Below are 16,113 nucleotides of genomic sequence, written 5' to 3' on the forward strand. Positions count from 1 at the left end.
TTAGAAGATTTGACTGAAAATAATAATAACTACAGTGTACCCCATGAGTTCTACACGTACACCAAAAACAAACAAAAAAAGTAGAGACAAATGTAATGCACAGAGCATAATTAAACTTACCCAAGGAAATCAAAGTCAATAGTGGAGTATTTGGCTTGAATCAAAGCCCACAATCCCCAAAAGAAATGAGAAGCCTAAAAAGGAGGAAAGAAAAATCAAGAATTATGGTAATACATTTCTTAATAAAACAACTGTCAAATAATTAATGTTCTTTTTCTTCAACTCCATGCTGAATACAACCTTGATGCTCTGTCTAAAAAACAGCAAATACTGAGCATACAGTTATCTGGATGACTACCTATGTCCACACCAAAAGACATTATAATATGTTTATAACCTCTTAAGAAAATAAAGCCCAATTCCTGTAACTGCTTTGTGGAGACAGAGTTCAGCATCAGTACTAATAGATGTTAGTTAATTATTTTTAATGATTAAAACTGCCAACAGGCTTTTCCTATAAAATACAGGATTATCAAAGGACTTTGGCTTTTTGACATAAAAATATAAACAAAAGGGAAAATCCAAATCTCAAAAATGAAAAATATATTTAAATATGAAAAATGTTCTAGACATGCCAAACATCTCAAAACAATTTTTATTGGCCCAACAATTTTCTATAACCAACCATGACATACTGTAACATGATTTTACCTACGCCAGGCAAAAATGGGTCTTAAGACTTCAAGAGAAAAACAGATGACTGTACGAACTATAAAATAACTGCTATGTGTGTGCTTTACAATCTATTTCCAGTTAAACAAGAAAATATCTTAAGATTCGAATATTAACTAATAAAACCTCACTTCCCAAGAAATAGTCTATTCTAACTAGAAATATAGCTAGAAAAAAAGTCTTAAAGGGTTTTATTTCAACTAAATTCCTTATAGTAACAACAAAAGGTATCTCAGAAAAAAAAATTCCTCAACAGCTGTGATCTTGGTATTAAAATAATCAAACAACCCAATTGGGTAGGTAAAGCAACACAATGAATGAGGAAGGATTCTTAATTTGAATTGTGAATTGGGGGGTTTCAAGTCCAGGTTCTGTCACTAACTCTTTTTGCAACAACCTTCAGTAAGTCACAAATTTTTAGTGTCAGAATTATCACTTATAAGATAAGAAACTATTAGCCATTCTGTATTCCACACAGGATTGTTTTAAAGATTAATGGAGGGGGCATCTAGTGTGTAGGTGGTTCAGTATGTTGAGTGTCCAATTCTTGATTTAGGCTCAGGTCATGATCCTAGGGTCATGGGATCCACACTGAGTGTGGAACCTGCTTAAGATTCACTCTGGAAGTCGCCTGCATGGCTCAGTTGGTTAAGTGTCTGACTTTGGCTCAGGTCATCATCTCATGGTTCAAGCCCTGCATTGGGCTCTCTGTTGTCAGCACAGAGCCCACTTCAGATCCTCTGTCTCCCTTTCTCTCTGCCCCTCCCCTGCTTGTGCTCACACTCTTTATCTCTCAAAAATGAACATTTAATAAAAAAAGATTCTTTCCCTCTGCTCCTCTACCCCCTACTCGGGGGCCGTGAAGGAAGGAAGGGAATTATATATATTGTGGGAAATAATCTCACTGACCCAATCAAAGGAGGGACACGGAGACTCGGAGCACAGTGAAGCAAGACTTTAATCAACATTCTTGCAAGAGCAGGTGTCTGACAGACAGGCACACTCGGGGCAGTCACAGCAGACAATTTATCTCCTAGTGTGCAACTTCCTCCTCTGGATACTCACTGGCTGAGTACTACAGTGATTATAGCCTTACCCCATCACCTATGCCCATCTAAGGCAAAAAGTAGTCTAATTGGAATAATGTACATTTCCTGAGGTGATGCACAGACTTTCAGTCCCTCTGTTGTTCTTTGGTTCATGCTCACTGCAAAACCTGTAAAAGTAAGCCTGCGAAACGGAGAAGGGGAAGAATGGGGAAGTGAAGTGTCCAAGGATTTGGCACTCATTATGGGGGGAGAGGGGTTTCATATATATGTCCAATAGGTTGTAAACCTACTATTAACTAGACAGCACAGCTTTTATTTGGTATTTCTGAAAAAGAATCAGCTCCCTTACTTCATACACACATACACACACACACACACACACACACACACACACACACACACAGATATCTATGAAACTTTTAACCTCTAAAGATCTCTTTAAAGTATGTTGTTGTAATGATATCCATTTAAAAAATATTATCACACTTTGCTTCTAACTTCCTCAAAAAATCACTAGCAGGATATATAACTTCCCATCAAATACAGATATAGAAAAGAATAAATATTGTAGTAAAGAGTAAACAGCTAAAGTCACATGCATATGAAGTCTAATGGTTAATTAAACAAAATTTAAGAAAAGCTGAGCTCTGGCGTCAAATTGCAAACATTATTACCTATATGACTTTGAGCAATTAACCTCTCTGTACCTTTGTCTCCTCACCTGTAAAATGCAGGTGTGATATGATTTATAATGAGAAATAAATATTTGGTCTTTATCCACTGTCTCTGGCTCACAGTTCCCCAAATCCTTGGAATTTTCTAAGCATAACAGCAATGGGAACATCTTTTTGTTATAATATTTGGTCTTTTATCATAAGTTCCTGAAATAGCTCCAGAACAATAAACATAAAAGGAGTATCTTGTTATTCAAAACAAGTCCCTTTCAACCACACCTGAGTTTTGGAAAGCACCTCTCGATGAGAATTGGTTGCCAGGGAAACCAATCAGATGATTAGAGGTGTGGGCATCTCACAACCTCCAGGGAGGGGAAAGGGGAGAGAGACCGGAGTTCAGTTTTCAATGCCCAATGTTTTAATCAATCTTGCCTATGTAATGAAGGCTCCATATAACCCAAAAGGAGAGGGTTCAGAGAGCTTCCAGGCCTGGTGAACCAGAATATATCCACACGCTGGAGGGTGGTATACACTATCCTCCTCGGGAACAGAAGTTCCTATGCTCAGGACCCTTCTAGACCTTGCCCTATGTACCTCTTCATCTGACTGTTCTTCTGTATCCTTTATAACAAACTGGTAAACATATGTAAATGCTTCTCTGAGTTCTAAGTGCCACTCTCGCAAATTAACCGCACCCAAAGTGGGAATTTTGGAAACCTCCGATTTATAGCCAGTGGGTAAGAATCACAGGTAACAAATGAGACTTGCAACTGGCACCTGAAAGAGGGAACAGTGGAGTGAAGCGTCATGAGACTGAACCCTTAACCTATGGGATCTCACACCTATGGAACTGCAGGACACTGCTGAGAATTGGAGAACTACTTAGTGATGTAGAAAAACACACATCGGAGCCTAGTATATATATCTGGTATATAACAAACATTCAATAAAATGCTAATTACTATAATTATATAAAATTAGAATGATAAAAATATAAAAACTTTCAAAAATGGTTTTCTGAGGTGCCTAGTTGGCTCAGTGGGTTAAGCATCTGACTTCAGCTCAGGTCATGAGCTCACAGTTTGTGGGTTAGAGCCCTCCATCTGGCTCTGTGCTGACTGACAGCTCAGAGCATAGAGCCTGCTTCAGATTCTGTGTCTCCCTGCTCTCTGCCTCTCCCCAACTTGTGCTCTTGCGCGTGTGTGCATGCACACTCTCTATCAAAAATAAACATTAAAAAATAAAATAAAATATTATAAAATAAAATAAAAAAATAAAATAAAAATAACATAACAAAAATGGTCCTCTTTCTACCTGAGGAAGTCCCACATATTGAGAAATGAATTATGAGATGAGATGTGCTTCCTTCTTTTTAAAGTCTAAAACAGTGGTTGTCAACCCAGGGGAGGTATCTGAGACTCAAAACTATTTCCTATATGGCACAAAAACAGACACTCAGATCAATATAGGAGAATAGAGAACCCAGAAATGGACCCACAGACATATGGCCAACTAATCTTTGGCAAAGCAAGAAACAATATCCAATGAAATACAGTCTCTTCAGCAAGTGGTGCTAGGAAAACTGGACAGAAAAGCAGAAGAATGAACCTGAACCACTTTCTTACACCATACACAAAAATAAACCCAAAATGGATGAAAGAGCTAAATGTAAGACAGGAAGCCATCAAAATCCTCAAGGATAAAGCAGGCAAAAACCTCTTTGACCCTGGCTGCAGCAACTTCTTACTCAACACATCTCCAGAAGCAAGGGAAACAAAAGCAAGAATGAACTATTGGGACCTCAACAAAATGTAAAGCTTCTGCACAGCGAAGGAAACAATCAGCAAAACTAAAAGGCAACCAACAGAATGGCAGAAGATATTTGCAAATGACATACCAGAAAAAGGGTTAGCATCCAAAATCTATAAAGAACTTATCAAACTCAACACCCAAAAAACAAATAATCCAGTGAAGAAATGGGCAAAAAACACGAATAGACACTTCTCCAAAGAAGACATCCAGATGGCCAACTGACACATGAAAAAATGCTCCACATCACTCATCATCAGGGAAATACATATCAAAACCACGATGAGATACCATCTTACACCTGTCAGAATGGCTAACATTAACAACTCAGGCAACAACAGATGTTGACAAGGATGCTGAGAAAGAGGATCTCTTCTGTATTGCTGGTAGCAACACAAGCTGGTGCAGCCACTCTGGAAAACAGTGTGGAGGTTCCTCAAAAAATTAAAAATAGAATTACCCTAGGACCCAGCAACTGCACTACTAGGTATTTATCCAAGGGATACAGGTATGCTGTTTCGAAGGGGCACATGCACCCCAATGTTTGTAGCAGCACTATCAACAATAGCCAAAGTATGGAAAAAGCCTAAATGTCCATCATTGGATGAGTGGATAAAGAAATGGTGTGTATACAAACATATACACATATATATATACTATATGTATATATGCACATATATACTATATGTACATATGTACTATATGTATATATGCACATATATACTATATGTGCATATGTACTATATGTATATATGCACATATATACTATATGTGCATATGTACTATATGTATATATGCACATATAGTATATATGTGCATATGTACTATATGTATATACGTGTATATATATGTATACACACACACACAAGGAGTATTACTCAGCAATCAAAAAGAATGAAATCTTGGGGTGCCTGGGTGGCTCAGTCGGTTAAGCAGCCGACTTCGGCTCAGGTCATGATCTCGTGGTCCGTGAGTTCAAGCCCCGCGCCGGGCTCTGTGCTGACAGCTCAGAGCCTGGAGCCTGCTTCAGATTCTGTGTCTCCCTCTCTCTCTGACCCTCCCTCATTCATGCTCTGTCTCTCCCGGTCTCAAAAATAAATAAAACGTTTAAAAAAAAAAAAAAAAAGACTGAAATCTTGCCATTTGCAACTACGTGGATGGAACTAGAGGGTATTATGCCAAGCGAAATTAGTCAGAAAAAGACAAATATGACTTCACTCATATAAGGCCTTTAAGACACAGATGAACAAAAGGGAAGGGAAACAAAAATAATATAAAAACGGGGGGGGGAGGATAAAACATAAAATACTCTTAAATATGGAGGGCGCCTGGGTGGCTCAGTTGGTTGAGCGTCCAACTTCGGCTCAGGTCATGATCTCACAGTCTGTGGGTTCGAGCCCCGCGTTGGGCTCTGTGCTGACAGCTCAGAGCCTGGAGCCTGCTTCCGATCCTGTGTCTCCCCCTCTCTCTGCCCCTCCCCCACTCTCACTTTGTCTCACTCTGTCTCTCAAAAATAAATAATGTAAAAAAAAAAAATTTTTTTTAAATATGGAGAACAAACAGAGGGTTACTGGAGGGGTTGTGGGAGGGGGGTTGGGCTAAATGGGTAAGGGGCATTAAATCACTGTTGCACTATAGGATATCTAATTTGGATGTAAATTAAAAAAAAAATGTAAAAAATTAAATAAAAATAAATACTAAAAAAATTAAAGCAAGCTCCAAACTCTGAGCTGTCAGAACAGAGCCCAACATGGGGCTTGAACTCACGAACCATGAGACCATGACCTGAGCCAAAGTCGGATGCTTAACTGACTAAGCCACCTAGGTACCCCAACGGTGTATTTTTCTTTAACTTTCTTACATGAGTGTTGAATTTTTCAGTAAGGGAAAAAATTATTTGGTTTTGTTTCAGTGCTGTGTCTTCAAATACTGATGATACCAGTATTAAAGCCCTTACTGGGGCGCCTGGGTGGCGCAGTCGGTTAAGCGTCCGACTTCAGCCAGGTCACGATCTCGCGGTCCGTGAGTTCGAGCCCCGCGTCGGGCTCTGGGCTGATGGCTCGGAGCCTGGAGCCTGTTTCCAATTCTGTGTCTCCCTCTCTCTCTCTGCCCCTCCCCCGTTCATGCTCTGTCTCTCTCTGTCCCAAAAATTAAATTAAAAAAAATAAATAAAAAAATAAAGCCCTTACTCTCTTGCTATTTAAAAAAAAAAAAAAAGGGGGGGGGGGGCGCCTGTCGGTTAAGCGTCCGACTTCAGCCAGGTCACGATCTCGCGGTCCGTGGGTTCAAGCCCCGCGTCGGGCTCTGGGCTGATGGCCTGGAGCCTGGAGCCTGTTTCCGATTCTGTGTCTCCCTCTCTCTCTCCCTCCCCCGTTCATGCTCTGTCTCTCTCTGTCCCAAAAATAAATTTAAAAAAAAAAAAAAATTGTTTAAAAAAAAAAAAAAGGATCAAGTATATTTTAACTTTGGTTCTATTTTTGTTTTAATAAAACATTGGATTTAAAAAATATATATTTCTTATAATACTATTAATATGCTACTTGCCTTCTTGAATATGTTAACATCTGCAATGATGGTTTAAAAGCAATGGTGGGTAAAGCTACTAGTAACTTACAGTATGTCAAGGCAGTGTCACCAAACACACACACTCACATCACCACTAAACACAGTAAGACTAGTCTTGTCTGTGTGAAGAATGTCCTTTACGAAGCCATTGAAATTATTAATTTTATTAAATCTCTACACTTGAGTACACGTTCTAATCTTCTGTGAGATGGTGTAGGAAAGTACACATAAAGCAGTCTGCTATACACCCAAAAGAGGAAGGTTGTTTCAAGGAAAAACATTTATGACTGAGTTGTGAGCTGAACTTGCACATTTTTAATGGAACATCATGTTTACTTGAAAGAACTGACATTCGAACCACTTATTAGACTTGGGCATTTGGCAGATATTTCTCAGATACAAAAAAGAGCACTTGTCATTTCAATGAAAATAATTGACAGTATTTGTTGCCAATGATACTCTTCAAGTATTCAACCTAAAATTAGAACTTTGGAAAATTTGTATTTGATTCTGTGGGCCTACCAGCTTCTCAATACAGTATTTAAAACTTTTCTGATGACACTGATTGTGATATCAGCAAGTGTGATATTTTTATATCATATAATGAGATGTATTAACATCTGTAAGATCTATACAACTCAATGAATCAATATTTCCCAAATAATACTGAATGGTGTTAAAATTACAAAATCATGCACTGCTGAAAGAGCCATTCAAAGTGCAAAGTAAATCAATGGATTATAATATAATAGAATACGAAAAATTGATGTTTTCTGACTGCACATTGCAACTAACCTTTAAGAAATAACCACCTGTTGAGTTCTGGTGATGTATCAAAGAGAAAATCCACAATTATCTGAAAGGCAATGTACTCATTTCTTCCAACACGTGTGTGACACAGAACTTTCTTTGTATACTTTAACCAAGCCAATATATTGCAACAGATGAAATGAAGAAGTAGATATAAGAATCTAACTTTTGGGGCACCTGGGTGGCTCAGCTGGTTAAGCATCCGACTTCGGCTCAGGTCATGATCTCGTGGTTTGTGAGTTCGAGCCCCGCCATCGGCCCCGTGTCAGGCTCTGTGCTGACAGCTTGGAGCCTGGAGCCTGCTTCAGATTGTGTCTCCCTCTCTCTCTGCCCCACCCCTGCTCATGCTCTGTCTCTCTCTGTCTCAAAAATAAATAAAACATTAAAAAAATTTTTTTAAAAAAAGAATCTAACTTTATTAAGCCAGACATTACAAGGATTTGCAAAAGTGTGAAATAATGCCATTCTTCTCACTAAATTGTTTTTTTGTTTTGGAAAAATAGTTATTTTCCATTCAAAATGATGTTTATGTTAACAAGTTTATTATTTTTTACTTAATAAATATTTTGAATTTGTTTTAATTTTCAGTATGACAAATACTGATAATTAACTGAAATAAACAAAAGCTCATAGATGTCTTCAAAAAAATCTTGAGGGATGTCTGGGTGGCTCAGTTGGTTGAGTGTCCAACTCTTGATTTGGGTTCAGGTCATGATCTCAGGGTCATGAGATCAAGCCCCATGTCTGGCTGTGGGCTGAGCATGAAGCCTGCTTGGGATTCTCTTTCTCCCTCTCTCTCTCTGCCCCTCCCCTACTTGCACTTTCTCAAAATAAATAAACATTCAAAAAAAAAATATTGGGGCGCCTGGGTGGCTCAATCAGTTAAGTATCTGACTTTTGATTTCAGCTTAGGTCATGACCTCATTGTGAGTTCAATCCCTGCATCAGGCTCTGTGCTTCACAGCACAGAGTCTGCTTGGGATTCTCTGTCTTCCCCCTCTCCCTGCCCCTCTGCCCCTACTCTGCTTGCATGTTCTTAAAAAAAAAAAATCGGGGGGCTGGGGGGCTCCTGGATGGCTCAAGTTGGTTAAGTGTCTGACTTCACGATTTTGTGGTTTGTGAGTTTAAGCCCTGCATCAGGCTCTGTGGTGACAGTTCGGAGCCTGGAGCCTGCTTTGGATTCTCAGTCTCCCTCTCTCCCTGCTCCTCCCCTGCTTGCACTCACGCACGCGTGCTCTCTCAAAAATGAAACAAAAAACATTAAAAAAAAAAAATCTTGGAAGTGTAAAAAGAAAATCCTGAGATGAAAAAGTTTTGAGAACCACTAGTTTAAATCACCTAGCCATATTTAAAGTGATATAAAAATCATCTGTAATCTCTTATCAGGCCAGTTCTGTGAGTAGAAAAGACTGCAATCGGGAAATTCTACACCTAAAAATAACATCAAACCAGCTCTTCCCGCCATTTCAAGCAACGTTCATTCATATACTAGTATAAAATAACTAAACGGTTCTACATTAGAGATGCACTACACACAAACTTCACAAAAATCCCACTTTTTGACAGGCAACACCTTTTATAGGATGAAAAATGAAAAATTTATATACATTAGACTCTTGAATGGATGAATCGGAAATGCAGGAAAACAGCCCATTTCATTCATTTCCCCAAAATATCAAAGAAAATACTTAAGTCCTAATAAAATAATGTAATATTCTATGTGATTTACTTTTACTCTTACTATTTCTTTCAAATTTGGAAGTTATAGATATGTAAGTCTATTAAAGGGCATTTTAACTTCTAGGCTATTGTTCTGTATAGAAGTTGTTTGTATGACCTGTCATGCATTTTTTCTGACAGCCTCACAAACACAATCGGGAGGGGGGGGGGGGGGGGGCTCAGTTGGCTTATTCTGTATCTGGCCTCAGGATCAGAACTGACGCTTCTGTTCCTGACAACAAGAAGGATTAACAAGCCTCACCTTCCTCCTTGAGCCAGACCAGGCTGGCTCAAGGAGGAATGGATCTGGGAGGGATGAGGAATATGCAGAAGCCCAGGGTCCTAAGATTGTGAGATATGATAAGAGAAACAGAGAAAAACAGTATAGCTCGGGACTGCACTGAGGCAAACTTAATGACTAACCATAAGTCACACAAGGGTAATATATATTGCCCTGGCAGGAATAGCTTGTTTGAAGTCCCACCTGAGGGGAGGATGCTCTGCCCACAACCTTCTATCAGGACTCCCAACTGGGCTATTCACCACGGGGCTTCCCTAGCAAGAAGGTTGGATGTTATGAGTACCTGACTTGGTGTACTAACCCTTCTTTGTTCTTGTCTATACTTCTCTCCTTCCATGTGTTTACTATAATTGTTTAATTCCTTATATTCTCTTCTCCTTATAATTAATAAAGTCTGCCTCCACAAAGCCAGAAGTGCATCTAGTGTGAATCATATTACTGAGAACAGGTACCCATCTCTGTGGCAAAGAACAATTCAAGGCTTTATAAGACAAACAAGTAACTAAAATGAATCTTCAAACTGGTTTCTGAAAAAACCTAAAAACTGGTTTCCTAAAACTAACATTTTCTTAGAAATAATCCAAAGTCTGCAAACAATGTGTCTAACAATTAAAAACCCCATATGTATACTCTATTTGATTTTATAATACAAATGCCTACTTTTGTTTACCATCTCAGTATTAGTTAATTACAATAAACAATCAGCAACATATGAAGTCTTTTAATATTTACAAGTCTACTCACGCCCTCAGCAGTAAATATTTAACCAGCCATTCATTAAAAAACATCTATATCCTAATCTTACTCAAACCTCTTTTCTCCACTTATCAAATCAGCTTTGTATATGCTGTCTTCATGACAAGTGATCAAGGAAGGAAGGGTCTCAGAGGAGGAAACAGTATATAAGACACGTCTATAAGGAACAAAAAGAATTTGCCAGAGGATGCAGGGAAAAGGGCACTCTAGGGAGGAAGAAATAACTTATACAAAAGCATATAGGCTTCAAACATGGAATGTACAGAAAACAAGATGACTCTGCTAAAGCAGAAGTGGAGGTGGGAAAGAAGACAGAATTTACAGACTGCTATCATTTGGATTCACTCTGTAGGTCACGGGGAACCATAAAAATGGAAGAGACATACTTATATTCATGAATTAGATCTAGTTATTAAAAAGATTAACTTTTTAAATGTACAGGATGAAATATAGACAGGAGAAACTTGGAGGCAAAGAGACTAGTAGAAGTTGACATAGGTGAGAAATTAATGGCTTAATCAAATGTCACATAATTAAGGAGATATGGCTGGAATTGAGAGAATTTTAGGAACTAAGAGTAACAGAACTTGGAAATAGAAAAAATTGATAATGAAGAAGAGGAACACATGACATAAAAGAAAATTACTTTTTTCCTGATTTCAGAATACAGCAACTACATGGATGATATTTAATTAAATCAAGACAGAACAAAGAATAAATAATGGAACAGAGAACAGGATGCATGAAATAAAATTCAAATTTGGACATACTGTGGTCAATTACTAATGGTATCCTGGATGGTGGCAGATACTGATCTTGAGATCAACAAAGGGAAAAAAAAAAAAAAAACAACTTGGGATCATTAATAGGAAGTACAATAAAGTCACAGGACTAGGGGCGCCTGGGTGGCTCAATCGGTTAAGAGTCTGACTTCGGCTCAGGTCATGATCTCCCGGTCCATGAGTTCGAGCCCCAAGCTGGGCTCTGTGCTGACAGCTCAGAGCCTGGAGCCTGCTTCAGATTCTGTGTCTCCCTCTCTCTTTGCCCCTCCACTGGTCCTGCCTGGTCTCTCTCAAAAATAAACATTAAAAAAAAAAAAAAAAAGTAATGGGATTAAATCATCCAATGGAAGTATTTAAAGTGAAAGGAGCTGGGAGAACCCAAAATCAGGATAATAGGAAACACCAGTATTGTAAGAGGACTGGGAGAAGAGGAAGAAAAGGAGGAGCCAGGGAAAGAGACTGAGTAGGAAAATACAAAATGGAACCAAGGAAGAATGGTTATCACAAAAATTAATAAAGAAAAATTCTAAAAATCAATGGTAAATACTGTCAAATGATTTTGGCAGAACAAGTAAGATAAACACTGAGAGTTCAAACTGTATTTAGTAATTATGTCATTATTGGTAACCCTGCCATCAATTATTTTTTATTTTTAGAATAGTGAGGGGAGAAGACAGATTGCAGTGGCCTGAGGAGTGCATGAAAGATAATAAAGAAAAAAGACAGAGGGTTTGCTTTTGTTTCCCTCTACCTTCCCAATTATTTATCCATTCCAACACTTGAGATTGCGACAGACGTTTACTTAATTACTGTGGGGTGAAATTAAGAGTTGGTAAGAGAATTATGTAAACTGGGCTAGCTTAAAAAAAGAAAAAAAACTGCAAAAAAAAATCTTGAAAAAGAAAGGCATACAGGGACGCCTGGGTGGCTCAATCAGTTAAGTGTCTGACTCTTGATTTCAGATCAGGTCATGAACTAATGGTTCATGGGATCGAGCCCCCATATCAGGCTCTGCACTGACATCAGGGAGCCTGCTTGGGATTCTCTACCCCTTCCCTGCGTGTGCATACATGCTAAGTAAATAAATATTAAAAAATAAAATAATAAAATGATTCTTTAAAAAAATGAAAAGAAAGGCATATACATCAAATCTCAGGAGAATTAATAATCTCAAGTAAGAGGGGCTGTGAAGCCAAATGTGAGCATTCATCTAAATTCTGCTATATTCTTTCTATTCTAAAGATAGCAAGAGAGGCCCTGATGCAAGAAAGTAACCCACCTCTGGAGAGAGTTGTAAAGAACAGCACATAAAAGAGGACTGCAGCACAATTTAAATAAAAAGAGAAATTCAAAACAAAATTGGCTTCATACCTGGTTCTCAATGGTTTCTTAATGAGGAAAAATCGGAAATTGGTAACAGACTCTCAGAGAATAAACTGTAATGTATATGAAAACTACAGATTATGTAAATTAAGGACATGCTAAATAAGGAATACTATTAAAAAGGTATCGAAGTTTTATGTCTCATTAACCATCCTTCTGTTTTTTCTTGAAGTTTTTATTTATTTTGAGAGAGAGCACATGCACATGAGCAGGGTAGGGGCAGAGAGAGGGAAAGAGAAAATCCCAACCTGTGTTAACAGCACAGAGCCCGATGTGTGGCTTAAACCGTGAGATCGATCATGACCTGAGCTGAAATCAAGAGTCAGACGCTTAACCAACTGAACCACGCAGGTGTCCCTCATCAACCATCCTTTATTCTTTTTCTGTAAGACCTTCTACTGATCATGACATTTCATGAATGTTTGCTGTACATTTCATGTATTCTTTTTTCTTCTTATTCAGGTTAAACTGTGGTGCCTGGGTGGCTCAGTTCATTAAGTATCTGAAGTCGGCTCAGGTTATGATCTCACAGTTCTTGAGTTTGAGACTCGCATCGGGTTCCATACTGACTGTGCAAAGCCTGCCTGGGATTCTCTCCCCCCGCCCCCCTGCCTTTTCTCGTTTGTGCTCGTTCTCTCTCAAAATAAATAAATAAACTTAAAAAAATAAAATAAAATCAGGTTGTTTGTTTAATCAGGTTAAGTAAGTTTCCCTCCAATTCTAATTTGCTATGAATTTTAAACAGGGATGCGTGTTAAATGTTATCTAAAAAGTATTTTGTACATATTATTTGCCCTTCCAAATTGTAAGTACTTTGAAGCAATGCACTGTTGTATTCTTCTTTTAATCCTCCAATCTACATGACCTAGAGTAGTAAGTACTAGGTATCTTATTAATGGGTATTATAAACAACTTGATAATCAAACCAGAAGTAGTTATTTTTCAATACCATGATATATATACAACCGCAGTATTCAAAGCTGTTAAATTTTTATCATCAAAAGTTTACAAAAGAACCCAAGTTAGCTAATAGTAAACAGTGTTTTTGTTTGACTAATCAATAAGCTATGTGGACTTTCTGTGGAAATTAATGAACTCAATGCCTTAGGAATAATTTACGTAAATAGGTGCATGAAAAAATATAAATTATAGCGACAATAATATTCCTCATATTAATACAGACAGTGGCTAAACAGAACTATGTAGGTAAATTTTGAAGTTTATTAAGTAACGTCATGAGAAAGAAAACCCTACGTTCTCTACTTTAAGATCATGCTTAAATAAAATAAATGGGAACAGCAGGCATCCTAGGACCAGCTGGAGAGCAGGCCATTAATTTAGCCAACAGTTCACTGAAAATAGATATCAGAACAGAAGATGAGTCAAGTTTCTGCACACCCTCTTATTTCAGATGTATTCTGAATGGCTCTGGGAAAATGCTGCTCTTAAAACAATGCAAAAAGTACACCCATGAGGCATCAACAGGGTGTATTTGTAAAGACAACATAGCAAATATTCCCCATGTGAACTGTACCAAATTGTATTAAAACTAAGAAGAAACAGCTAAAATAACTTCAACCTAGTATTCAATTTAATTGTGTAACACCTTAGCTGAAAGCTCATTCTAATTCATCACACCACTCTCAAAAGATAATTGAACTCTTTTTTAAAAAATAAATGCACTCAAGAGTACAGAAAAGTGGGTCTTAAAAATAATAATAAAGCATTAACACATCAAAGAAGCTGGAAATAACTAACTGCTTATCAAAAGAAGACCAAGACAAAATACTAGGTAAGTTATGAAAACATAATTCTATTCCTTCCAATCTACTTTTATCATCTTAACAGTAAGATGTGATGATTAAATGTACTGTGGAGGGACACCTGGGTGGCTCAGTCGGTTAAGCGTCCGACTTCAGCTCAAGTCATGATCTCACTGTTCATGAGTTCAAGCCCAGTGTCAGGCTCTGTGCTAACAGCTCAGAGCCTGGAGCCTGCTTTGGATTCTGTGTCCTCTCTCTCTTCCCCTTCCTCGTTCGTCTGTCTCTCAAAAATAAACAAATATTTTTAAAAAATTTAAATGTACTGTGGAAAACCTCGTTTCCCATAAATCTTTCCTTGATTATATGTTTTTTGTAACATAAAGAGAATAGATAGAATATAAAAAACTGCTTCACAATTAATCCTAACTCTAGCTAGAATCCATTCATCATGTAATTACTGAGCACTTACCATGTGGGTAAGGCACTGTTATTTTAGAGGTTAAGAATAAAATAATGAATAAAACAAAATCTCTGTCCTCAAAAGCTCCTTAATATGGGAGTTGTAAAAAAAATCATGTTTTGTCCTAATTTTGAACAAAAATACACAAAAGATGATGAATATTAAAAAGCTTTTTAGGGGCATGTGGGTGGTTCAGTCGGTTGAGCATCTGACTTCAGCTCAGGTCATCTGACGGTTCCGTCAGTTCAAGCCCCACATCGGGCTCACTGCTGTCAGTGCAGAGCCCACTTCAGATCCTCTGCTACCTCTCTGTCCCTCTTCCCCTGCTCCCTCTCTCTTGAAAATGAATAAACATTTTTTTTTAAAAGCTGTTTAAATTATATTAAGAATCTTTCATTGTTTATATTTAAACTTACCAATGCAAACTGATTGACCTGAATGAAGAGTATTTCAACCTCCTTTTCAGTGACTTCAGTCCCAAAGCCTTTATACTCTTTGTAAGCTTCAAGGTAAGAACGCAGCCACTGGCCCTGTAGTTGTCTGTCTGGATAGAGACTATAGTCTACATCACTCACACCTGAAATGGAAAAAAGGAACACTAAAACTTTTAAAAACACGGTATCTCATATATACTTGAATAATTCCTAAAGTAATCCTAAAATAACTAGATGTTAATAGCATTTATTAAAATAAACCAAAAAATCTAACGTACTGAAACTTGAATCCTAATGTATGACCTGTTTCATTATCATAATCAATTCTCATTGCTTCAATTTCTCCTCAAAGTGTGAAGCTTGAACCACCCATATCAGAAGCCCCAAATCTTCATTCTAACAAGCACCTCAGGAGATTCTTAAGCACACTAATATTTAGAGCATTTCCTAGAACTCCAGCTCTAAAAACATTTTTACCATTACTCACAGGGTAAGAAATACATTTTACATTGAAACTTTATACATTCTCCTGGTACTAAGTTCCACAAAACAATATTTACCCTAACTACTCCTTCCAACTCAGATACCTTCTATGTCTTTTCTTTTCCGCTGCTTGTTTTAAAATAATCACCCACCAAATCTGGTTTTAAGATGTGCTATTTGAAAAAGAGTAACCTAGGGGCACCTGGATGGCTCAGTCAGTTAAGCATCCAACTTCAGCTCAGGTTATGACCTCGTGGTTTGTGAGTTCAAACCCCACATTGAGCTCTGTGCTGATGGCTCAGAGCCTGGAGCCTGCTTCGGATTCTGTGTCTCCCTCTCTCTCAGCCCCTCCCCTGCTTGTGCTCTCTCTCAAAAATAAACATTAAAAAAAAA

At 37.9% G+C, this 16,113-nt stretch overlaps 1 protein-coding gene across 1 annotated transcript in view; it reads right to left on the bottom strand.

Moving 5' to 3' along the window:
* Positions 1–16,113, bottom strand: part of ETNK1 (ethanolamine kinase 1) — a 66,995-nt gene that overhangs the window by 5,971 nt on the left and 44,911 nt on the right. Inside the window, exons 6-7 of the mRNA XM_058743405.1 lie at positions 15,220–15,380; positions 121–194 (exon numbers count right to left, since the gene is read on the bottom strand). Of these exons, the coding sequence (XP_058599388.1) occupies positions 121–194; positions 15,220–15,380 (235 nt within the window). The remainder of the gene's footprint in view (positions 1–120; positions 195–15,219; positions 15,381–16,113) is intronic.

This window comes from Neofelis nebulosa, chromosome 8 (genome assembly GCF_028018385.1).
Source record: "Neofelis nebulosa isolate mNeoNeb1 chromosome 8, mNeoNeb1.pri, whole genome shotgun sequence".
Classification (NCBI taxonomy): Eukaryota; Metazoa; Chordata; class Mammalia; order Carnivora; family Felidae; genus Neofelis; species Neofelis nebulosa.